The 27,640-nt window shown below is 36.6% G+C and overlaps 1 protein-coding gene across 1 annotated transcript in view; it reads right to left on the bottom strand.

The window, feature by feature from the left end:
• The window catches only part of GPC5 (glypican 5), a 1,284,867-nt gene that overhangs the window by 1,239,967 nt on the left and 17,260 nt on the right, over positions 1 to 27,640 (bottom strand). Inside the window, exon 2 of the mRNA XM_058548368.1 lies at positions 8,386 to 8,547. Coding sequence (XP_058404351.1) covers positions 8,386 to 8,547 — 162 coding nt within the window. The remainder of the gene's footprint in view (positions 1 to 8,385; positions 8,548 to 27,640) is intronic.

Raw genomic sequence — 27,640 nt, 5'->3', positions numbered from 1 at the left:
AAAAAAAAATGACCAATCAGAAGAGCTGGTAAGTGCATCAGGATATATTTCAACAAAATTTGTTAATGAAATTTATAATCATAATAGAACACTAAAAGCATAAAATGAAATTGTTACTGTAATTTTGTTCTTCACATTAAGTGAATTTAGATATATTCAAATGATCCCTCAATCTTTGTCTTTCCCCCGGCGTCTTATAAATAGGGAAATAACCTATTTTCAATATTAAAACTTTTTACTATATAGAAATATTAATTCCACAACACACTTTCATAAAATATATTAGCCGACATCATTGGCGAAAAAAAAAAAAAAAAATCCGTATTCAGACATTAAGTGCATAGGGTTTAACAAGAAAAGAAAAAGCATGAATTTCACTTTTTAGCATGTGTGAGTTTTAGATAGCATTATCAAGATAATGGAAAGGTTTGTTCCATGGGGTAAAAGGTTTTTAAAGGAATTCGTAAATATAAAATTACAAAATGAGTGTCAACCACATAATAGTTACATTACAAATTTCCTTTGAAGTATATTGCTACACAATATTTAGAAAAATGTTATTTTAATTCAGCCTATTTTCCTTTTTTTTAAATATTTAGTTATAAGCAAAATTAGAAAAATCATTTAAATAAAATATATTTCAGATCTTATAAAAATTCTCGATTAGCTTTAATGGCCTATTATTGCTTTCAGAAGTAAACATTTCTAAGATAAATAAGCTCCATTTTAAAAGTAGCTAATAGGGGCCGGCCTGGTGGCGTAGCAGTTAAGTGCGCCTGCTCTGCTTGGGCAGCCCGGGGTTCACTGGTTCGGATCATGGGTGCGGACCTACACACTGCTCACAAGCCATGCTCAGGCAACGTCCCACATAGAGCAACTAGAAGGATGTACAACTATGCCATACAGCTATCTACTGGGGCTTTGGGGAGAAACAAAAGGAAAAGAGGAGGAAGATTGGCAATAGATGTTAGCTCAGGGCCAATCTTCCTCAAAAAAAAAAGTAGCTAATAATTATTTATTCTCATGGATTACAAATATTGCCAACATTAACACTTGAAAGCATAAAATGGGGTCAATTTACATAACACTAGGAAAAAAAGTTATATACCTTGTCTATACTTTATAAAAGATCACTGTACTTTATATCTATGTTGGATTTTGGAAATTCATTGCTCCCAAAATATCTAATAGACAGTAGGATGATCAAAAGTACTTAGTTTAGAGAGTGGAATGGTGGTTGTGAGGGACTGGGAGGTGGGGCAAATGGGTAGATGTTGATCAAAGGGTACAAACTTCCAGTTAAAAGATGAATAAGTTCTGGGGATCTAATGTATACCATGATGATTATAGTTAACAATATTGTATTATACGCTTGAAAGTTGCTAAGAGTGTAGAAAGTTGCTAACAGTTAAATGTTCTCACCACAAAAAGAAATGGTAATTACATTACGTGATGGAGGCATTAGCTACCACTGTGGGGGTAATCATATAACATATAAGTGTATCAAATCAACTCTTTGTACACTTTAAATTTACACAATGTTATACATCAATTATATGGCAATAAGCTGGGAAAAACATTTTTAAAATAAAAATATTTTTTAAACTAAAAAGAAGGATGCTCAGTTTAAATTCACCCTCAGAGCCATATGATGGTTATTTAGTATTTCCGTGCTCAAAAAATAAATGTAAAGAACTACAAGGTACATTATGTCACCATCTGGGGAGGAGAGGAGAGGTCTACACAAGGAAGTGGGGGAGAGAAGAGCAGGAGATGAAGTAAAGATGGTAGCATCGTGGATTGATGATGAAGAGAGAGCTGGAAAACACTCGCAAAGACAGAAATCAATGTTTAATTTGAAATTATTTGTGATTTTTAGATTTTATCTTCCTTTATCATCACCATTTCATAAAACTGATTTTACACATATATCTTAGGTTAATGCATCTGCATGTATGTATGTGTCCATAGAAGTGGTAATTGAGAAAAAAAATTTCATACTGAATTACTGATAGGAAAGAGATACAAAAGCAAACGAAGAAAGCAAGGGAGCAGAGGCAGGAGTAACCATGTGACTGCAAGCCTGAGAATGTGCAGAAAACTTGTGGAGGGCATGGATTTCTACAAAATACGGAAAGAAATTTGAATCATTTTAGCTAAAATTTTAAGACGTGGCAATCCAAGTTGACACGTGCACCTAGAAGAAAACATTTAAATACATACAAAAACACTCTAAGTACATATACAGGTTCACAGGATATATTCAAAAGGGAAAATAAAGAACATATAAAATAACTGTTTGTGAAAAGACATTCAGACTCCATAATAATCAGGAAACCACACATTTTGCAAACAAGATACCATTTCATATCTATCAGTTCAGCAAATCTTTTAAAATTCTGACAATACTAACTGTGGGGAAGGATGTGGAACAATGACAAAGCACACCAACATCTTGTGGGAGTTTAAATTGGCTCAGCTCCTTAGAAAAGCAATTCAGCAATATCTAGTCAAGTTGAGAAGGTGCATGGCCTATAAGCCACAATCTCACTTTCTGTACAAACCTTAGAAAAACATATGCCCATGGAGACATGAACAAGAATGTTCATGGCAGCATTATAAGTGCAAAAATCAATTGGAAATTATTGAAATGTCCATCAAAAGGAGAATGAATCAATGTCGCATTTATAAAAGAAATTTTATAAATCAACTTACATGGATGAATAAGAGAGAGAGGGATAGATAAATCTCAAAAGCATAGCTAGCTGTAACCTCCCACATGTCCTGTCCTTTACTCAACACATAGGTAGCTTTTAAGAATCATCCCTTGTGATCCCTTATGCCAAAGTTAGATTAAACTAATATAAAGATAACAAATGATAAAGAATCTGATGAAATGTCAACTCATCTTCTAGCCAACAAATGTACAGTCCTCACACTGAAAATATTTAACTGAAAATGTATTTAATATGAAATCAAGACAATTGTTTAGCCTACTATGAGCAAGTTACAGTGCTTTCTAGGTGTGATTACCATGGCAATGGGTGATATTATCATAACCTATCATCAGTCAGAATTAAAACAATTAAAAGTTTACTTTCTAAAGTTTAAAAAAGAAATTTTGCAAAACAAACCTGATCTTAGGTCTGTAAGATAATGCTTCATGCAAAGCAAGCTTTATTTCCAGCTAAAAAGTAATGTAAGCTCTTGCAACTTTTATCTAGAATACCGGAAAATTACCCATTTTCATAATTAATAGCAGCCTGCTGACACAGATTCAAAAGAAGCAATTTTTACCATTTCAGAGATAAAGGACAGTTGGATAAAGACCCATCGCACTCATAGCTGCTGTATGAGATAACACACAGAGCCACGCACCGCCTAAAACTGAAGGGAAAAACATGCCATCACATTCTGAATGCCATTGACAGAAACACCATGACATGTTCCTTTCTAGTTTATAAAATCAATAAACAGATGTTGGCATATTAGAAGTCTGAAGGAGCCAATGAAAATAAAATAGATTTAAAATTTGGACACTGCATAATGCAAGCACGTGACAGTGCTGGCGCCTAGTAGGTACTCCACAGATAGAGTAAATGCATCAACAGAGGAATAAAGAAAAGAAAAAAGGAAGAAGGGAAGGGGGAGGGAGGAAATCTCTCATTTTATTTCAGAACCATCTTCTTGCTAAGTACCACTCATTCATTTATTTTTTCACACAGTTCATTTAATTACCTTTGCTGAGTGTTTGCTCTAGGTGCTAGAGAGAGAAAAACAAAAGTCTCCTCACCACTGCCAGCCTAAGGCTACCTGCTCCGGTACCCTTGAACTTTTGATCAGGTAATTCTCAGTGTTAGAAAGAGCATTATTCCTTTATCCTTCCACATAACGCTCTTTTAAGGAATAATGTTAAATATTATCTACCTCGACAAAGCACAGCTGAAGTGAACAAAATAAAATTACTGTACTCCATACTTAATACTATAACATTTATATAAATCTATTTCCTCTCCTGTAATTAATATATTCAAATATTCACTATATTCTTGTGCCTTTGACTATATATTTATATACATATACACACACTTGAAACTAGTTTTACAGTAGCTAGACACTACCTACACACTTAACAGTAGCCAATATCTGTTAGTGTAAAGGAGAAAGATCCATTCACTATATTCTCATTCTTAATTCATCTGCTTTTTAAAATAAAATATTTAATTTTGAACATATTCCTATATTTCATTAAAAATAGGAATGTATTTTTTATTAAAATCCTAAATCTAACATTTTGACCCAAGAGGACAAGCTTGCCAATCTTTCCAGTGCTTATAATCAAGAAATGAAAATTTAATTAGCCAAGAGAATGAAATCATAAACATTAAATCTTTCCTGTTCTAAATATCATGTATCACTCAGTGTTTTGTAACAATGTACATTTTTAAATGCTATTTATAAAACAGGAACATTATAATAAAGTTATAAAATAAATAGTAGTATGTACCATATATTTTTGAAATATGTGAGCTATTGGAAGATGAGAGAAATAGGGAAAAGTATATCTCTAAGGACAGATATAACTTCTTAACCTTATCTTCTCAACGTTTAAACAAAATACAAGCTTCCAATAGTGTTCTCCCAAATATTCCTTCATTTTATTTTTGAAAGTGATGCTGAAAATTTTGTATCATTTTAAATTAAATAAACTAAACTCTATTATCTTATTTGAATGTAGACTAAAAATTTGACAAATTTGAAAACTGGATGAGTTGCTTTTTTACGGTAGGTGACATATTCTCTGTCAATCTCCCCTATTTCCTCATGAGTCACACCATATTTTAGTGTATAAATAAATAAAACATTTATAAAAAATGTTTCGAAAATATTTTTAAAGCAGGCAATTCCACACGCATAGTAATGCAGCTGATGGGAAACAGACTCTTTCGCATTATTTCCGGCTGCTCTGCCTTATTCATGAACACTAGCAAGCCCCCGAAAACGACCAACAGTTATTGTCTGCACTGTGACAACGCCTCTTTGCAAACAACACCACTTATTTATACACAGCAACAGACACAGGAATATCAGCTCATTCCTTTTTTCTTATAAAACACTGCATGCTGCATGAATGACTACCTTTTGGATATAGTGAAGCCCCGGGTCATAATTACAGTGAAACCCCTTCCAAAAACAGATTTTTGTTTGGTTGTTTTGTTTATTATAAAGAAATATGACTAAAACAAACACCAATAAATTCCGTAAAAAAAAAACAAGTGGAAGCATTGTCCAGTAGGCTAATTCCAGCCCCACTGGCATATACCTTCCAATGCTAAATTCCAGAGCTGAATGTGGATCGTACATAGGATGACTTTATGTCCTATATCATCAATCGCCAGAACTGTTTCCTCTCTCCCCTGAAAAATTCCTTCATCTCTCAGTAATGCGGTGCCCACTAACTCTAGAGACCCAAGTGATCATCCCCATTGGCCATATCCAAAGGATTGCTTCAAAAACATGCCTCCGTGGGATTCCATAAGATCCATAAGAGAAGGGAGCATACTACATCCCAGTCCAAAGTCTTTCATAACTCAGAATACCACTAAAAAAAATAGGCTTAATATTGTTGAAGTAGGAAATACAAATTAAATATTTAAAAATCAAAAGATCAAAATGTAGCAAATCTACTTATACCATTTGAGAAGTCAATTGATTTCCCCATTACATTTCTCTCAAGCAGAATAAATTTTCCAATAAAACGTGTTGGATTCTTTCTTCTTAGAAAAATAAAGACTGAATTGTTTTCAGATATTCTGATTGCACAGAAACTAGTTGGAGGGCATTTTACTTATTGATAAAGTAGCCTGCTTAGCTATTGTACAACAAATGTGATCTCCCAAATTGCTTTTAGCATATATATTTAAGCTTGTTTTTATGGAACTAAGCCTAAAGCTATTTATTCTATTCTTTAAATTAAAAGCAAGTATTCTTCTTGTAAGAGAATTTGTACCAGAAAAGTTAGCCTTTAGGCAAGTTTCTTCTAAATTTGTCTTGCCTTCTCCTGATTCTTAAATAAAACTCGACATTCCACAAAGGGAGAAAATGATAATTTATTATAACACATCATATTTAAGAAAGACTCTACCTTTTTCATTTTTTATAATTTATATTTAAATAAACAAAACTCAACCTATTTAATATAGCAGGTACAATTCATTAAACACAAAATAACAGACGTGTACATAACATTATCTGATACTCTGGTAGATAGAGACAATCGCATGTATTTCTACTACTGATATAGTTTGTCACCAAATTTTTAGCAATACCACCAAAACTTTTCAGCAGCCTAAACCCATGTTAAAAGTCTAAATATTACAGGTTTTGTATTTTTCCCAATCTTTTGAACTTAATGTGCTCTACCCTGATTAATTTATCCAAGAATATGTTAAAAGTCTGTTACAGTATCTTTGAAGACAGTGGAAAATGTTTAACTAACATTCATTGAGTGCGTATTAGTAACTGCTGGCACTTGTTTTCACTTATATAGTTAACACTGCTATCCAAAACATGGCCAAAGATGATCTTCTTTGGCCATATATTCTTACTTGGAGGGATATTGTTTTCCTATTAAAAGATGAGAAATCATAGTTAAGCTTCCCTGTTCAAAAATCTAGTGACTCGCTCAAACTCAAGTTGGTGTTTTAAGACTTCTTCCACGTGAATCTAGCTCACTTTTTCAAGCATATGATCTACAATCCCCATCCACAACTCCCTGTTATGATCAGACTGGTCTATTCACTCCCCCTTTATCTCTAAAATGTATTTTCCATTTTGTACTTGCTATAATTTTCATAAGAAAAAATCACAACATCGCTTTCTGTGGATGGTTAAAGTCTTCTAGTTCTGCAAGTTCAAATCACAAAGCTTCACTTAAAAGGCAAATCAATATGTATTCCTCCAACAATTTCACATGAATAAATCCCATAAGAGAAATAAGAAATCTTTAAAAATCGCTAAATTAATAACATCTTAAAATCTGACATTTCACAATTTCTACAAAAATGTCATCAATTCATCATGAATTACATTTTAACTCAACTTAAATTTTATCCTGATTTATTGCATTTATTTTATTAAATAAGTACATTTTAAAAATTTATCAGCTTTTTGATTTAGTTATGTATATAAACAGTGCAAATCATTTAAATAGATTGACGTTAATATACTTAAGAAAAAGGAATACTAACAGAAGTTATATATTTGGCTTTGGAAAAAAACAATAAATTTGTTTGAAAAGCAGTGTAATATACTTTCATTCTAATCATATACAGAATAGCTAATGCTTTCTAAAAGGAAAAATAAATTAAGCTATTTTATTGTTGTAACAAGTAACTTTATAGAAGAGATGACTAAAATAAGAAAAAGATCACCTACTGTCCAATATGCCCTGTAATTTTATAACCCATTAATTTTATTTCTGAACATATTGTTTGAATTAAGGTTGAATTCTGGTCTTAACTGACCCTTAAATATACAATTAATATTGTTTATTTTACTATTTATCAGATTTGCCTGCACTTAGATATATCACACTGGTGTTACGAAAACCACATCAGGTTGCAGTGAGAAAAATTAGATAAACAGTTATTCAAATCGTGTTTTTAAAAATATATCTATGGCCAGCCCTGTGGCTTAGTGGTTAAGTGCTCGCGCTCCGCTACTGGCGGCCTGGGTTCGGATCCCGGGCGCGCACTGACACACCGCTTCTCTGGCCATGCTGAGGCCGCGTCCCACATACAGCAACTAGAAGGATGTGCAACTATGACATATAACTATCTACTGGGGCTTTGGGGAAAAAAAAGGAGGAGGATTGGCAATAGATGTTAACTCAGAGCCGGTCTTCCTCAGCCAAAAAGAGGAGGATTAGCATGGATGTTAGCTCAGGGCTGATCTTCCTCACAAAAAAAATAAATAAATAAATAAATAAATAAATAAATAAATAAATAAATGTCTAAAATTACCCAGTTAAAAGCAATGAGACTTTATGTTACAGACTGTTTTAATGAAATCTAATAATTATGTCTATTCATATTGAAGTAAAACCATAGGTCAGAATATTGGGGGACCTGGAAGAACCCTAGAAGGACATGTATTTCCAAGGACCATTTCACTAATATAACAGTTTCCCAGTCCAACTCAATATGTATGCCCCAGGATGACCTCAGAAACAAGTTCTGAAGGTTAGAAAAAGCTAATACCTCATTTTATACCAGAATAATATGCAAATACGAAGTAAACCCAGCCAAGTTTACCAGTATAATGATAATAGACAGACTACACAAGAAGGCTTGTCCTTAGTTTCAGAACCCATGATACCTTTACCTTGAAAAGCGGCTGCATTTTGAGAGATTAGAAACTTTAATGTAGAGCTGGAGGTTTGAAGCACCTGCTGCATATCTTGGCGAGCTGCCATCTGATATCGCTCCTCCATCTTCCTGGAGCAACATGTAGGTTTTGTGGATGTGCAAACCTGAAGATCAGGTCCTGGAACACATATAATATTTTTCAGAATAATTACTTGTTCATTTAACAGGCATTACGTATTATATGTCAGGCATTCTTGATCAGCACTGCACATATGGGGTTCACGTTCCATGTGAGGAACTGATTTACTAGAGCACCTGCTATAAGAAAAGTTATCGATTGTCCATTAACCCAACATAAAACAGAATATTCTCAAGCTTTAAGTCTTTGCTCAAATATTTTATTAACATTTTGATCAAATATTAAGTAGGTCCTCTCAATTAACTAATTACTATTAACCAACAAATAGACTATATAATAGAAAACAAATTAACTATTAAGTACAGAGCTAAATCAGAAAACTTTTATTTTTTTGCTTATTTAATTAATTCAGCCAGAATTATTTAAACTAAATATGTTATAGAGAAGTATATGGGCTAACACAATCGTTTTTCCTGAGGAAATAAAATTGACTTTTGTACATTAAATAAAGGTAAAAATCTTCACGTGATTTCTCAGCTCACCATTACGTTTGTGCTTCTTGTGGAATAAGCTACTATCAGCAATAATGATAAGATGGGGCATCCAGACCCCCACGGGCCCAAACCCAGAATCCAAAATTCTACTCATCACCTAACGTACTAAAGACAATTCCTACTATTAAAAGTACTTTTTAGTTTTATAGCCATATTCAGAAAACTCCTAAAAAATAAATATTACATGAAATGTGAAGTCACCACACGTATGTAATAGTTGTGGTTAAAAAAATTTGCAAATATGATTAACAACTCGCATCCTGGATAGGATCCCCGGGCAAGCACGTTTATACATAGCAGGTATGCTAGAGAACGGAGGAAAAGGTGCAGAGCACGGAATAGTGCCTAACGATGATAACCCTGATGGAGCATCATGGATGAGCCCCAGCGCACCCCAAGGCTCTTCAGGTTTTATGCCAAGATTGGGACAATTTTATTTACATGGCCTATATAATACATTATTCCCTTATTTTAGGGTAGGAAGAAGAGTCATGGCCCTTGATCTCTGGGAAGGTTCACAGCTCCCACTTTAGCTATTCAGTGACCGATTGTAGATCAGCAAACATAAAATACACATGTGCACATGTGTGCGTGTGGGGACGCGCGCGCACACACACAGAAGTAGATACATATAACAGCCACCTTTCAAACTCCTCCTACTTTTTCACACAAAGTCGGCCTCAGGCCTCACATTTCCAAAAGTTGGTTCTGGGTAAGATCAAAACACGTAAAATCACTCTGAGCTTCCTGCCAACATGGGACACCAAAATTTCTAATCATTTTGGCTTTAGTTTGTTTAGACAAAAAACAAATGACAGCATTTGAGCAGTTCACAAAAGCTAAGAATAAAATATTTATATGTGTCACAGCAGGTAACATTTTGGCAATTGTTTTTTATTTATCTTGCCTAAAGTTATACAAAGGCAAATTCCACTTCAATCAGTAAAATTGATTGAAAGTAAACAAAGCTATCTTCTCAGCTTTATTCCTAAATGAAAGGATTGAGGAACTAGAGCTCAGAGAAGAACAATAATAGAGATTGGGAGAAAGAACTAATGAATAAATATTAAAGTGCATAAACATTTAGTATGGGCAAGACTGCCAGGGAATAAAAATATTGGTAACAACAATAATAACAGATCACTGCAAGTCTCTCTGCAGAATTCAAATACCTAACATTGTTTTGCTAGACCACATTCCTAAACACTGCCTCTAAAGGCCCCAAGTTGTGACTGCTCCTTCCCTCTCTAGCACCCCAGCCTCATCTCAAGTAACATCGCCCATTGTACTCTTCCTTTCACACACCAGCCTTACTTCAGTTCCTCATATTCCCCAAGTCCCCTCTTGCCCCTGAGCCATTCCTCACACTGTTCCTTCTGTCTGGGACACTCTAGCCCTACATGTGCTCACCCACACACGCAGCAAACACACACCTTCACCTAATTCATTCCCATTTATTTTTCTTTAAATCTTAACTCAGTCTTCCAATGGGAACTTTCCTTAACCTCCCAGACCTCTCACACCCCCATTATATGCTCTTGGAGTGCCTCATACCTCTCCATTGCAGGAACCGTGGTTACAATGTAGCACTCCTTAATATGATTACTAATTAATTAGTTCCCTCATCTATACTGTAAAGCTCCAAGTGGAGGAATTTTTGCTCATTATTATATCCCAGTTATCCAGCACAGTGCCTAATAAATCATAAACATTCCATTTTCATTCATTAAACCAATAATTGAGGATCCACTATATAGATGTATTATGTCATTTAATCTTCATATTACGACCCTATGATACAGGGACCATTACTGCCACATTTGTGTGTGTGAGGAAGATTAGCCCTGAGCTAACATTCGTTGCCAATCCTCCTCTTTTTGCTGAGGAAGATTGGCCCTGGGCTAACATCCATGCCTGTCTTCCTCTACTTTACATGGGATGTTGCCACAGCATGGCTTGATGAGTGGTGCGTAGGTCCACGCCCGGGATCCGAACTTGCGAACCCTGGGCCGCCCAAGCGGAGGGCAAACTTAACCACTACACCACTGGGCCGGCCCCACTGCCGCATCTTATGTGTGAGGAAATGCAGACAAAAAAAGGCTTTGAAAACTGCCCAGGTCACAGATGTATGTAGTACAAAATGGTAGAGCTGGTGTTTGGAAACAGGAAGAGTGATTCCCAAGCTATCTTCCTCACCATCACTCTACTGAGAGGAAAGCAACAGTCTTGAATCTATAAATTGTTTGTCTACAGACATAACTGGCCATTTTCTACTCCTGTTTTGAAAGAAATCATCTATTTGGTAAGTTGCAAGAAAATAAATTTTAGGTTAGGAACCATTTAAGGAATTTTATCCAAAAATAAAATAGGCTAAAATATAAAGTTATAGAGTTGGCATTTGCCTTTTCGCCAAATTTTAAATGGTGGGAAGTACACTTAGAAAGATGCTACATCTTGACTGCTACCCTACACACAATGTGGGAGAGAAACCATCATGTCTCAGCAACTCTGAATAAGCATAGATAGCAATGTAGACGATTTAGTGTAAATACATTCCTCAAGTTGATGAGGATCTGCATTGATTAACGCAGACTTTTATTTAGAATCTTGGAAGTGGGTAACGACAATATAAAACTAAACTCCAAACCAAATCAGGACTATAATTCAAAGATTTAGCTATGTCTAATCGGCACAACATTTTCATCAGTATCACTTACAAGATATGCTTAAGTAACTTAAGAGTTGGGGTCCCAGTGGAGGGGAAAGGAGTCCACAAGAAACTAGTTGCCTTGCTTCCTGTATCAGCCCAAAAGACAGACAGGATGAACTAAACAACCTTATGGAAAGGACCATATCTTACATTTTGTTCACAGTATAAACACAAAAGATATAAAAAGATGCTTGTTGATAAAACTCTCAGGTGACGGTTCTCTCATTGTAAATAGAACAAGCATCACAAGAAAGGAAAGCCAGACGGAACCCATATAGACACTACTTGGTAACAAGACGCGTTTTAAAAATATTTCAAAGCCTGGCTTCAAAGATATGGCATAACCGAGGACGCTAGGAAGCAGCAGAGTAGACAACTCAGGCTCAGGAGCAGCAGACATGTTCTGAATGGTAAAATGAAACTCCACAAGAATTAAAGGACTAAAATGAAAATTAAATTAAAAATAAAACAGCAGGCTCCTTGCTGAAGGGGCCTTCAACCAGAATTGTCAAGGCTTTTCTTGATTTCTCACCCAGAAGCAGCAGTATTCATTAATATGTCTTCCTTTCTGTTCTCCAGCATAAGAAACTGTTACAGCCATCAATTTGCTTCTGTATGTTTTTTTAATATGTTAATAGGAACATTGGGAGGCATTCTGGAAAGATGGTGGCAGTGGCAGCATAGTTTTTACCATCTCCAAATCCATACATGAACCAGATAGAACAACCAGAAAATAAATCAAAAAATACAACAAAACTAGATGACATAATATCCCAACAAACTTAAAAATACAAACAGGGTGGGGAAAACAGCCACAGATCTTCACAGTAGCAGAATCTGGGCAGAAGGGAGAAGAGCGAAGCAGTGGAGTAATGTCCGAGGACCTGAGGACAGAAGAACCCCAAAACAGCCAACAGGTATTCACAGGAAGGCACAGTGGATGAACTGGAGAATAGCCACTGAAACTGGGAGAGTTTTGTCCCCTTGATATTAGATGTGTGCAAAGGACTCTGGATGGAAATGAATGAATGAGCAGGAGCAATCCAGACCCCTATGAACTCTCAAATCAGATCCAGCAGGCTCCTTTCCAGGAAAGAACCCCAAACAGAAAAGAAACTTCTGGAAATGGAATTAAAATTCAACAAAAGATGGATCCAAGAGACATAGATAGAGAAGGTCTAGATCAAAGTGGGAAGAGAAGTAAACCCAGGAAATTTCAGAAAACAAGTAGCCATACTTTTAAACACTACACAAAAGCAACAGAAGAGGAGGCTCTGTAAAGTTACAAAAGCTATTCTGAAGCCTGTCTCAATCTAAATGTCCAGAAAAAAACTAAATTCACATAAAATGAACAACAAAATATTGAGATAAAATGTCACACAGAGTTATTATAATAAAAAAGAGAATAAGGAACAGAGTAACATCCCCACAGACAAGGAAAGCATGCCAGAAAGACATGCCCCCACCAAAAAAAAGATAAAAATGTAACCATGCTATTTTAAAACAACCTAAAAGATAACGACACAAAACATGAAAGAATAACACAAATCAGAACTAGAAAAACTCAGATATGAGGTAACAGTATTCTGGAAAGAAAGATGAAAGAAAAAAATTCTGAAATTAAGACTACACTAGAAGGAACACAGGGGCCAATCACACAAAGGTAATGCCTTAAAAGAAACAGAAGATGGAAAATAAGAAATTGTGAAAAATCAAAAAGAATGAAAGGATTTGAAAGACAATGACAACAAATACTGTTAATAATGTAAGCCCCTGAAGAAGAAAACAAGACAAATGCTAAAAAACTGTATTTCATGTATGCTGAAACTGTTGTGAGTGTCATACAGGATAAAACAAATAAGTAATTATGGAATATTCAAATTCTATTCTCTAACTCTAGCCTGTATCCTTGAAAATTAGGATTTTTTTATGTGGAACAAAGGAGATGCAGACATAATAAAGATGTTAAGTGAAGCTCTGCAATCTTGAATCTGAATTGAAGTATCAATACGAAATCATGAAGAATTTTACCTTTAAAAAATATATATTTCTTAGCTTCACTGAAAAGGCCTAGAAACAATGACTAACCAACCGAGTAGCAAAGGGCATCCCTCACGCCCAGATTATAGTCTTGAAATACCATTTCTCTCCAGAAGAAAGCATGGCTTTCTAGGTCTGGGGCAGGAAATATATAAGATGGCAGACTAGCTAAAACATTTTGTCCACCAAATAGCAAAGAAGCTGTCAAATAACTACAAGGGTCATATCAAAAGGACTCGGGAGCTGTATTAGTCTGCTAAGGGTTGCCATAAGAAAATACCACAGACTGGTGGCTTAAACAACAGAAATTTATTTTCTCATGGTTCTGGAGGCTGGAAGTTCAAAATCAAGGTGCTAGCAGGTTTGGTTTCTCTTGAGGCCTCTCTCCATGGCTTACAGACAGCCGCCTTCTCTCTGCATCCTCACATGACCTCCTCTGTTCATGTGCACTCCCAGTGTCTTTCTCTCTTCTTATATGGACACAGTCCTATGGGATCAGGGCCTATCCTTATGACCTAGTTTAACACTAATTATCTCCTTAAATCTCCAAATACAGTCTTATTGGGGATTAGTGTTTCAATTTATGAATTTGGGGGAACACAATTTTGTCCATAACAGAAGCCAACTTCAAAAGGTTTACACCAGCCAAACATGGGACAATTTGAGCTTCAATAATAATAATTGCAATGGATTACAACCAATCAAATAAGCTTATATCCAAGGGTTTCCAGAATCTCTGCTTTATTTTATCATAAAAACGGTTTTTAAAATAGGACTGCTGGTTGATAATATATATTGTCTTTTCATTTCATCTACCTCTTCCTTAGTCAACTTACAAGATTTGTATATTTGTAGCACATGTCAGCTTTATTGATGGATGACACCGAAAAGGGCCTTTGGTGCCAAGACACTAAGATCAAGATATATATTAGGTTCACCAGATTGGATGTTACATGTCATAAAATACCAAATTCTCACCAGACAGAAACAGGCCCTTGGAATTCAGAGTAGAGAGGCAATACTGGTAAACTTGCTCCTTCTATCTTTTCTGAGATGTCTTCTTGCCATACATTCTGAAACTGAAAGTTTACAAAATATCATCATGGTAAAATGGTTTTGACTGAGTCAAATATATTCCTTCATCCAGGTAGAATAAAAAATACTGAAGTCCATCTAGCTTCTAAGACTCTAGCAAGAATGATGACGATGGCATTGGATCTGCTGAGAGCTGGCCAGCAGCTGTTCCCTCTCCTGGAATTTCCTTTGAAGCTCTATCTCTTCCTCACTCACATACATGTTATTTAGATGAAATTGATGCACACATAAGGATGAGTTTTGATTGGCCAAAACACAGTATCCTATCCTGTCAACACAACAATGGATTCAGAGATAGACAACCAGTCACAGGAAAGAAATGCAGAGATATTTGTGGAGGTCTCCAAGAAAGCAAAGCTTTCTGTCTTCTGCTGAAACTCAATTTAATGATGCAAGGATGCAAGGTTTGCAGATGCCATAGTCATTTTCCAGCTCAGAGTGAAGCCTGGACCTACCACAGGTTCCTCTGTCACCTGCCATATAAAGAAATCTAGCCAATACAACAGTAACAATATTTCCAAGGGTTATAGCAGGTCAAATTATTCCAATCTCTTTTATGGTTTATTCTAGAACTTTCAAAGGACTTGATACTAAATGGAGGGTCTAATAACATCCTTTTAGTGGCTGTTCCAGTTCCCTTCTCTAAAGTGGAAATAAACTTTATATGTCCAAGAAATAACAAGAAGGGTTCCACTTGCAGTATGGCAGTGCAGTCCACAGAGAGCAATCATGAACTCTGGACAAAACACAACAATGACCTGAAAGCTTTAGAGAATGAATAAAAGAAGAAATATTCTGGAAGAAAGTCAATATTTGGAAGAAGAGAAAAGCATAGGGTTAGTCCCTCATCTCTGTGGCTTTCAACCTGAGGGTAGTCCATGTATAAAGTGACTAAAATTCCAATAGGAAACTCAGTCTTTCTGGACTGCAGAACTAGAAGATGAAGATCAGGGCAATCACAGCCGCTGGAAAGTGAGGGAGGGATACCAGGGAAGAGAGAGCTAGAGAGAGGAAACCCCAATTTCTGTTGGTAAACTCTGCCCAAATCTCTAGTTAACCCCTGAACTACACCTCACATGGCAGGTGCAGACTGTAAGCAGCCCAGCTATTGGAAAGCTAAAGATGAAAGAAATTAACTAAATTTAAGTTCCTGCCCAATAGACACAGCTGAAAGTTTGAGTCCAACTAAGTTAATTTTCTCCTAAGACAAACATATTAACACTCTTTGGAGGAATATAATTGAATCCAGAATCACCATAACATAACATTCATAGTGTCCAGGGGACAATCTGAAATTACTGGACATATTAAGAATCAGTATATTGTGACCCATTTTCAAGAGATAAGACAATAAAGACCAACCTGAGATGATCCAGGTGTTAGAATAAACAGAAAAAAGCCCCAAAGCAGCTATTACAACTATGTTCAATGAAGTGAAAGGAACATGTGCTCAGAATAAACTATAGGATAAGAAATCTTAGGAGAGAAAAAGAAACTATAAAAAAAGAACAAAATGGAAATTGTGTAACTGAAAAACAAAATACGTGAAATAAAAATTTCACTGGATGGGCTTGATAGCTGTCGAATAGAGATGACAGAGGAAAGAGTCAAAGAACTTAAAGCTAGATCAATAGAAAATATCCAACCTGAAGAAGACGGAGAAAAAGATTGAAAATAAATAAATACATACGTAAATAGTGCCTCAGAGAGCTGTGGAAGAATATCAGAAAATCTAACAGAGATATGATTGGAGTACCCGAAGGCAAAAAGCGAGAAAATAGGGCAGATAAAATACTTAATGAAATAATGACTGTAAATTTCCCAAATTTGGTGAAAACCACAAATTAACAGATTTAAAAAGCTTATTGAACTCTAAGCAAAATAAATACTAAGAAAATCATGCCTGGACACATTATAGTCAAACTACTAAAAATCAAAGATAAAAAGAAAAGGTGGGCTGGCCTCGTGGCTTATCGGTTAAGTACGCGCGCTCCGCTACTGGCAACCCGGGTTCGGATCCCGGGCGCGCTCCGAGGCACCACTTCTCCGGCCATGCTGAGGCCGTGTCCCACATACAGCAACTAGAAGGACGTGCAACTATGACGTACAACTATCTACTGGGGCTTTGGGGGGTGGGGAAGGAGGAGGATTGGCAATAGATGTTAGCTCAGAGCCGGTCTTCCTCAGCAAAAAGAGGAGGATTAGCATGGATGTTAGCTCAGGGCTGATCTTTCTCACAAAAAAAAAAAAAAAAAGATTTCTAAAAAAAAAAAAAACAAAAGAAAAGGCAAGAAATCCAATATGTGAACAAAGGGGAGAAAGACAGGAGATGAGGTCAGTTCACATAAAGCCTTGTAGATCACACTTAGGGAATTTATTATAATGATGATAGGAAGTAGGGGAGTAACTTGATTTGATTTGTTACTTAAAAGTTCACTCTAATTGCCATGTTAAGAATCAGTATTCCTGTGTTGCAAATAAGAGTCAGGACTAGAGTCAAAGTGATCAGAGGGGGTTAGATTAGACATACGTATATTGAAGGTAGAAGATAACTTGGAATAGATGTCTTGGATGGGATTTGGCAGGGAGAAAGAGAGAGGAATTACCTCTAAGGATAACCCTTAGATTTTGATCTGAAGATACATACGTGGTACCATTAACAGAAAGAACGCACAAGGAGGAGCAGGTTTGCAAGGAAAAAACAGAATTCAGATTTGGAAATGAGAAGTCTATTGGACATCCAATTGAAGGTGTAGAAGTAATATTTGAATATGCAAGTCTGGAGTCTAAAAAAGAGATCCAGATTGAAGATATAAGTTTGGGACCTTGAAATACAAAATGATATTAAATACTGTGGGTTCCAATAAAATCATCTAAGGAAAGAGTTTAGTTTGTAAAATTTAGAGGGTTTCTCAATCTCAGCACTATTGACACTTGGGGCCAGATAATTCTTTTTTTGGTGGGGGGAGTTGTCCTGTATGTGGTAGGATGTTTAGCAGCATTCCTGAACTCTACTCACTAGATGCCAGGAACACAAGCCCCCAGAAGTGACAACCAAGATATCCCCAGACATTGCTAGGTGTCCCCTTGGACATAATTGCCTCTGAGTGAGAACAACTGACCAAGACAAAGGCATGGCAGTATGAATTGGAGCAGAGAAGAAGCCCCTCAAAAGAGCCTGAGAAGGAGCAGTCAATGGGGTAGAAAGATAAAAGGGGGGTAGAGGAAAAAAGTGTGGTGTCCTGGAAGTGTTTTAAGAAGGGAGAGAGCAGCTGTGTTGGGAAAAGTAGCCACATTTAAGAAGCCTATACTTTTCAAAGATCTATAATCATCTGGCTACCATTTTGTTTGTTTTATTGCCTCTCAATAGACAGCGACTACATGAGCAATCACACTGCATCTGGGATCCTATTAACTACAAGGAGTAATTATCAGGTCAGTTCAACTCACTGAAAGCTGTTGTGCTAACACCCCGTTTAACAGTTTTAATGCCCATTCCTTTCTAACCTCTTCCAACCCTGACCAGAAGTGCTGCCTAACAGTCCTGAGATCACCCTGCATCCTGGTGTTTTCCTGAACAGTTGCTTTTGTGTACTTAATTGATTGTATTTCATTTGTGTTTCTCTCCCAAGACTGCAAGCTCCAATAGGACAAAGACCACCTTTGCCTTGTTTCTCAGCATATTGTATGTAACCAGCACAGTGCCTGGAACAAAAGATCTTCAGTAAAGTATGTGTCCTTCCCCTTCCCCTTACTTGCACATAAATATTTTGTAAGAAGCCAAGAAGGCACTTTCGTGGCTTGAAATTAATGAGATAGTTTTAAAGATAGGTCCAGGACGAGCGCATTGCTGAGGACATTAAAAACCGGTTCGATTAACCTTCTGAAATAGTATTTGTGATTACTGTATTTACATTTTTACAAATATTCCTCATAAAAATGTATCACTGTAATTTATAGATTCATCTTTTTTCTTTTATGGAATATAGGCATTGTTCTATAAAAGTATATATTGATGTTATTCATTAAAATAAAAAATTTTTCAGAAGAGTATTAAGTGTTTCAGATATTATGAGTTTTTATGGTTCTGGATTCAATAAAAAATAAGTAACATTTGGCAATCTACAAATTTAGACAAAAAGGGTCAACATAATATTCACCGGTGAACAGTACTGCTGTCCCTCACATATATAAACGGCATCAGTGATCCTTCAACAGATAATATACTCAGAGGTGTTTTTCCAGCCATGGTTGATTAACATTCACACAAAATCACATATTTAAATCCTGACTTTTATAACCAATAAGAAGCATTTCTAATATGAAAGTACATATTCTATGTCCATGAAGCAGACAAAAGGTATGCTAAACATAATGCTTTCTCAAACTTGAAGTCATGAATTTGGAGTCAACAGTCTATGACATGTTAACCAGCTCAGGAGACAAAAGGACTCAGTATATATTAGTACATATATATTTTAAGAAACAGCAGCAGTATAGCCTGCTACTTGAGAGATGAAAAAAATGAACTGCAACCTCATCCCCTCAGTTTTAAAAGAGCCCGCAAATGTTCTATAGCCAACAATCCACACTATTTCCCTAAAGGAAACAAGGCCTGTGCAGCAGAGCTCTCCCATACCCGGCTGAATCTGAGATTCTGAACTATCTGGCCCATGAAATTTAAGCGTTCTCTCTCGATCTTCAAGGATCTATTTGCATCCACTGATGTACACAGGCTAAAGACCTGGCTGGTGGTGTAGGGCTCAGGAGGAGGGAGGGAAGGAGACTCGCAACCACAAATGGAGCTCAGACCAAAACGACTTATCCAGCCACGATTCCCGTGGGATCCGTCCACCTCACAATAACCCCCCTTCCCTCTGAGAACTGCTCTCTCAACACCTCCACAGAGGAGGCCTCTGCCAGCCTCAGGTGTGTCACATGACCTCACATCTGATTAGAGTTTGTGGAACTGAAGGTGAATATGCGACTGAAACAGAACCAACTGGATTCTTTCATCTGAGAATTTAGAATTAGAACATAGAAAAAGTCTAGTCTGTTTCCCATCAGAGCTGTTTTATATATAATTTTGGAGTGAAGTGTCCAGGCTATTTTACCATGGAGACAAAAAGCAGAGCATACAGAGTAGAGAAATGAAGAGAAAACTTCTACTTGAGTCCTTTTCTGGGTCCAATTATTCCTATACTTTGGGGTTTCATGAGATAGACCTAAAGGCTTACAATAAATTATTTTTTTATTAGACAGCCCAAGTTAGTTTGTGTTTCTTGCAACCCAAGCGCCTAAGCTAATACTCTAGCGAAGGAGGTAACAGGAAAGGATGGATTGATCAATAAGTTATATAGAAGGATCTCAGGAACCCTGAAATACACGACAGTTGAAAAGCCCAGCCAAATAAGCCAGTCTTAGAAATTGTGGGTGGGAAGGCAGAGTGGTTTTGGGTAGAGAATGGTGACTATCACTCAAAACTGCCCCAACGCAGGGTGGCGTAGTGGTTAAGTTCTCGTGCTCAGCTTCAGCGGCCCATGGTTCACAGGTTCAGATCCCAAGTGTGGACCTACGCACTGCTTATCAAGCCATGCTGTGGCGGGCATCCCACATATAAAGTAGAGGAAGATGGGCACGGACGTTAGCCCGGGGCCAATCTTCCTCAGCAAAAAGAGGAGGATTGGCAACAGCTGTTAGCTCAGGGCTAATCTTCCTCATCAAAAAAAAAAAACTATCCCAACCCAATCACCAGGATTTTTTGTATACCTAGAAATAAATACTGTGTTAAAAATAAACTCTATTACTTGTCATTTCACCAGCTCTGCTATAGGAAACCCCCACTGCCAACAAGTTTATTTAACACATACCTTAAAGGGAACTGTGTCACCCAGATGCTGGTGAATAAAAATAAATAAAAATCGGGGCCAGCCTGGTGGCGTAGTGGTTAAGTGCGCACGTTCTACTGCGGTGCCCTGGGGTTTGGATCCCCGGTGTGCATTGACGCACTGCTTGTCAAGCCATGCTGTGGCGGTGTCCCATATAAACTGGAGGAAGATGGGCATGGATGTTAGCCCAGGGCCAGTCCGCCTCAGCAAAATGAGGAGGATTGGCTGGTGTTAGCTCAGGGCTGATCTTCCTCAAATAAATAAATAAATAAATAAAAAATCTACCTCAAATCAGCAAAAACCATAAGGGATTTAGTTGGTTTAGAAAACTAAAAATATAAAGTACATATAATTTTAGGCAACCTTTGACATAGGTGCTTTGAAATAGTTTCACAGAAGACCTGCCTCCTCTCTGTCTCTCCACTCTGTCTTCCATAGATTTGTGTTCATCCTTCTTTTCCTCATGGTGGGCACTCCCAGAAACTCAGCCTTATGTGGGAAAATGGCTGCTGTGATTCAGTCTACATCACTCAGGAGAAGAGAAAATATACTTCAGATAGACCTTACAGAAGAAAAGAGAAAACTTCTTTATTTCAGAAGTGCCTGCAAACTTCTCTTCATATTTTATTGGCTCTGGCTGGCTCATGTGCCCATATCTGAAAATCGCTGTGACCAAAACACTAAGTATGTTGATTGGTTTAAGATACTCAGGAGTTCAAGGTTGGATCAATCCCACTCAAACTGCATATCTGAGACAGGGGGTAGTTTGATTTTAAACAAACAAATAAAAGAAACTAGAGTACTGTTATGGACGATAGCAACTGAAAATTGATAAATGACTACTAAAACACACCTTGGGGTCTCATGGGGACACTTACTAAGGATGGGAAAAAAACAACCGACAGAGTTTCTACAGTGTCAGGCAGATGCTTATTAGTCATGAAATATGGGCTTAATTATCCACATAATGCCATTTATTCCCACAAAATGGTAAGCCCTAGAGACTTGAGATATGCAGCTCATTCCATTTCATTTTCTCTCTACTCAACACCCATAGCACTTTGTTTGACATCTAATAGTCTCTAGAGTTTGTTACACATTGAAGCTTTTCTTGGTAGTGATGTAAATGAAGTCTTCTTTTTCTGTTTTTGCTTTTTATTGAAAATTTCCATGGACATTGGGAGATGAGATATTGAAAATGTCCACTTATGCTGCCATCTGTCCAAGGACATCTCTCAGAATTTAAAAAGAAAATAAAAACTCCATGTTTGGCTGGTAAGGGTATAGAATGGCATGGTTATTCTGGAGTACCACTGGGTGACATGGATTAAGAATATGTAAATTTTATGACCCAGTCCTAAGATGAAAAATGCAAGTACGAGTTAATCACAGAGAGTTTGTGGTGAAGGAAACTGAAGCCAAACAGGCTACCCCCACCAGGATGACGGATGAGTAAAAGGAGGGAGGTGCATGTTAGATATATGTGGCACAAGAAGCAATGAGCTAGAGATCCATATGGCGATAAGGATGAATTTTAAAAGCATCTTTGAATGACAAATGCAAAGAACAGAATGACATCTTTGGCACAATAAATTACATATATGTAACACTACTGATATTTTAAAAGATATTGTACATATGAGGAAATATACTAAAGAAATTAGAGTGGTTTTGGCAAGCAGAGGGGAGTATAGAGTATAGAAAAGATGATTGGGATAGAGAAAAAGGGATATTATAAAATAAATTGAGAAAGTTCTAGCATAGGCTGCTAATAAATGTGCCACAAACTGAGAAGCATAATAACTCCACACTTGATATCCTTAAAGAAAACTGAAAGAGTAATAACAAATTAAGTTAAATTAAAATTCTATTATTTTACAATTAAATTATACTAAATTTTACATTTATTTTTAAATGAAAATGAACTGTCTTGAACTGTAGAGCAGATATACATACATATGAATAGTGGAGAGTAAGCAAACTAATACCCTCAATTCAATCCCCAACCTGCTAGAATGCATTGGCTTTAAGAAATGTGTTTCCAAAGTTTCCCATATCTCTCAGTCCTACCAAGTACAATAGGCATTTTGTTTCCCACTGAGATCATTTCATCAGCATCATTCTCCTACCCCAATTGTCTGGGGCAGATTTTTTCATAGGCAACAGAATAAACTTCCCAGCAGTAATTCTATTATTGAAACCTGAAACCTGAGCAAACATAAATACCTGCTAAATTAAAGAGCAAATGGCTTTAGATCTTTCTACCTCCACACCTTCAAATATTTCTATATCTAAACCCATCTTCACTTCTCATCTCACAAAAATGTATGTCTCTTCTGTTGAAGTTAGATCCAATTCATCCTGTATTAGTCAGGGTTCCCCAGAGAACAGAACGAATAGGAGATATATATGATTTATTATAAAGAATTGGCTTATGTGATTATGGAGGCTGAGAAGTCCCACATTCTGCCACCTGCAATCTGGACACCTAGGAAAGCTGGTGGTGTAAATTCCAGTCCGAGTCTGAAAGCCTGACAACCAGGAGCGTCAATGGTGTAAGTCCCAGTCCAAGACTACTCAAGTAGTCAGGCAGAGAGAGAATTCAAGCTTCCTCTGCCTTGTTCTATTTAGGCCCTCAACGTCTTGGATGCCTATCCACATTGGGGAGGGCCGTCTGCTTTACTCAGTCCACCAACTCAAATGGAATCTCTTCTGGAAACACCTTAACAGACACATCCAGAAATAATGTTTAACCAGCTATCTGGGCATCTTGTGGCCCAAACTGACATAAAATTAATCATCACACCTCCCATAGCTTTAGGCATCTCATTCATTTCATTCTTTCCTCCTGCTCCTTTAGTTTCACCTTCTATCTTTCTCCTAGCTACTTTCTTATGGACAATACTACTCTTAGATCCAGGCAAGAGGGGACCCTGCCCTGGGCCTCCAGCTCTTAATGTAGTGAGAAGTCCCCACGGCCCATATGAATGCGCCCAAGACCCCTCTTCCACACCATGGCCCCAGAAGCTATGACCTTGAAATTCTCCATTCAAATGGCCCCAAGTACACATTCAAGGCCTGTCCTGGCCTCGATCCCTGATCTGTGACTATATTCAGGCCAAAGGGATATAAATATACCCTCAGGGCATCTTTAAAAATATTTATGCTAGACTTTCTCTTGTTCCCACCATCCCTCTTCTTTTTCACTGGCTTTCTAATGGCAACTCCTAGAGGAACCTCAGGAGCCACATGTCTAATATGGCAAAGCCACCCCGGCAGCACTGGACTGTTCAACTCCAGAAGGTTACACACAAAAAAATAGAATCTTATTTAAGCCACTGTATACTGTGGTCTCTGTTATAGCATTTTAGCCTGTTCCCTAAACAAAGTAGTTCCTCTAATCTTGCACTGTTTCATATCATCTTTTATACTGCTGCTAGGGTGAACAATCTAACACAAAAATTTGACTGTGCTACCCCAGCTTAAAATTATACCATGTGTTCCTGCTCCTGAAAACAGTGTTTCTCAAAAAATTTAAAAAAAATAGTCTATAGATTTTTGCTTCCAGATCATTAATGGGGAGAAGGCAAACTGCTTCATGAAAATGAAGATTCCCAAACTGGTTGAATCAGGATGTTTAGGGGAATGACAAGATCTTTATTTCTAAGGGACACTACAAGATCTTGTTTTGCATACTAAAATTTGAGAGCCATTGACCTCTGTCTCATCTCCCACTTTGCTTCATCTCATGCCATTGACTCCAGTCACACTAAATTAGTTAGGATCCTCTAAACACAGAATGCTATTCCATCATGTCCAAGCCTTTACACCATTTCTCCCTCAGGCTAGGATGCCCTTGACCCCTCTCCTCCTCTATTCTTTCTACTAAAATCTTTCTTATCTTTCCATATTCAACTTATTCCTTTCTGAGGGCCCTTGTTAGGATTAGCCAATCCCTACTTTGATCTCCATTCAGCCCTGTCCAAATCACTATCATAACATGTAAAATATTTTATTATAATTTTATTCCATATCTACTTCCCTCCTCTATGCTGTCAGCTTCTTGAGGACAAGAACTTTGTAATTTCTCCTTTATCCAGCTACTAATTAGTGTTTGTCAAAGACAAATAAGAAAAGAAAGAATGAAAAAAACTGGTCATTCTGTATTAGTCTATGAGTTGCCTTGAAGAGTAACTAAAAATATTTTTATTAAAATAGATGCTCATAAACTAGATAATTTTTAAATATACTATAGATAAGATAGGTATTTTTTTCTAAAACAAACTTAAAATTGGTAAGGCACACAAAAAATGTGCCTTAAAAAGCTTTATGTTCAACTAAGTTCCTTCAGAACTACTCAAAATTTAGCAATAACAAAACATATTGCTTTTGAATTTAGAGAGAAGAAATATGAGGAACTAGAAGTTCTTCCCTAATGATTAAATAGTTGTAGCAAATAAACATACTAATCTATTTCACCCAGGAAATGGGTAAATTATAGAGTAGTAGACTCTACATCTGAAACAGTGTTAACTCAAATATTGAAATCTAGAAAAATAAAAAAGGTAAATAGCACCTCGAAAATTGGTTACATTTCTTAGAGAAAAGCTTTACTATTATATCCAATAAGTTAAAAATTAATAAAATGATGGATTAAAAATCCTAGCAAGTTCCTGGGGTACAGCAGGCTGTCAGTGATATTTGCTTTTCTCTTATCACATAGCCATGATAGCTAAACCTCCCATTTAAATGACAAATACCTCATTTTAAAATTAATCCATTTAGATGCCTGCCCTTGATTCAACTGAGACACCCTATTTCTACCTGCAGGCTCTGTCTCACTACAGATTCTAGTATTAATTGAATCCTAGTCAAGGATTAAGTCCCCAAAATCCATTCTGCATTGGTTCAACATTTTTAGTACCTTTGCTTGTCCTGACTTACACTTAATATCTGAATTCCAGTAACTAAATTATACTCCTACTGTTTATTCCATTTCCAACAATGGGATCAATTTCTGTTCCCCGATCCATATCAGATTACCAGCCTCTATACTCTAGTATCCCCTAAACCCTTGGGATGTCAGTCATGACCATGATGTCCAGAAGGGCTAACAAAATTCCGAGCCACGTCTTTAAACACTGGATTCTGCCAGTCTTCCCCCACTGCACTTTACCATCTAAGCATGCCACCATCCCCACCAAAAGAGTCATTCTTGTCCCAAGAAGGTCCAGTGATGTCATAATGAAATAGAACTACTTGCCACTGCAAGTCCCCGGGATCCTGTAAGTCCTCGGAAATCTACTCTAAATGAAACCAATCAATTGCTATGAGTTCCCACCCTGCTTCTAGTATGGTGCAAGATTTCATATTTCTCATTACTTCTAGAAATGTAATACCAGGTTTATGATTTAGAATCATTATTCAAAAGAATTATACAAAATTGAGGTCAGGAATCTTGTTTACAAAATAATTATAATGATTTGGGTTTTTTTCCTATCATTGATCATTTTACTTCCAGTGTTTATTACAAATTAATATTTTATCTGTAATTACTCCTCACGACTTGGAAACTTTTAAGTAAAAAAAAAAAGGAATCATATGCATACAGTAGCCTTTTTAAGCCTATGTGTATCTGAGAATGCCTACTATCTTAAATACATTTTCCTTCCAAAGTCTATATCTTCTAGATTTCAGTATTGCGGAGAAGTCCAACATCAACTTGGCTATTTGTCCTTTCAATAACCTATCTTCTTCTGACTGTAAGTTTAAATGACTTTTTAAAATCCTATATAAGTTCAAAAATTTTACCAGAATACAAATTATTTCAATAATAAAAACAGCCACAAAAACAACAATAATATAAATGTCCGACAAATGGCCAAGCTAAGACTTGAAATCTGGCAGCAAGTCTCCAGAGCCCACGCACTTAAACATTATACTATAATGCTTCAAGTCTTCGATTCAGTAATATTTCTTCTACTATCTGATATTACCTTTCCTATGCTTTTCTCTCTCATTCTGAAATTTTTATCATGCACTGCATCTTTTGACTCTTTCGTTCTTCTTGTCTTCTTGTTCATAGTTTACATTCCTTTAACCTTTTCTTCATAATTCAGGAAGTATTTCTCAAGCATATCTTCTAATTCAGTAATTCAGATTCTGTCTAGTCTATCTTTCATAAGTTTCACTATATTCTTTAAGAAAATCGTGAATTTTATCTTCAAGTTCCTTTTCTGTTCTCTGATTATTTTTCAAGATATGCACGTGTCTTATGAATGCAACATGAAATATGAATTAGAGAACAGAAGGTACTTTTTTACTATACATCTCTCAGACTGAAATGCTGAGTCTTTTATAAGTCCAACTGTTTTTCCATTTTTACATGGATGCTTATAGAAGTTATCTGTCTTATGAATGTATTTGGAGTTGCAATAGAGTTTGTCATAATTTTTAAATTTCTCTTCTTGACTTTCAGGCCCAGAAAGGAATGTGAAGTGTCTTCTGTAATGCTTCTTTACTGCTGAGAGACTCAGGAGTTCAGGCGGGATAGGGAAAGCTCACTATCAGGAAAATGCTGTGGAACAGGAAATTTCAAGGCTCTGCCCAGTTTTCTTCACTGTGTTTCTTGTGGTCTCCCGAGTGATGCTTCCTTCTCCAGCTAGTACTCTTGCCTTTGTTAGGAACAACTATAGCAGTGGCCCTGCTTTACTTAGCATGCCACCCTTGTTAAGATGCACGTACTTTGTGAATTCCAACACACGCACACTTCAGAAGACATCAATATAATCAATACTTTCCCTCTCATCCACTGTCTCATGGTCTACCATCCCTAGTGAACCCTA

The sequence above is a fragment of the Diceros bicornis genome, chromosome 9 (assembly GCF_020826845.1).
Source record: "Diceros bicornis minor isolate mBicDic1 chromosome 9, mDicBic1.mat.cur, whole genome shotgun sequence".
Classification (NCBI taxonomy): Eukaryota; Metazoa; Chordata; class Mammalia; order Perissodactyla; family Rhinocerotidae; genus Diceros; species Diceros bicornis.
This window is presented reverse-complemented; position numbering and strand designations above follow the sequence as displayed.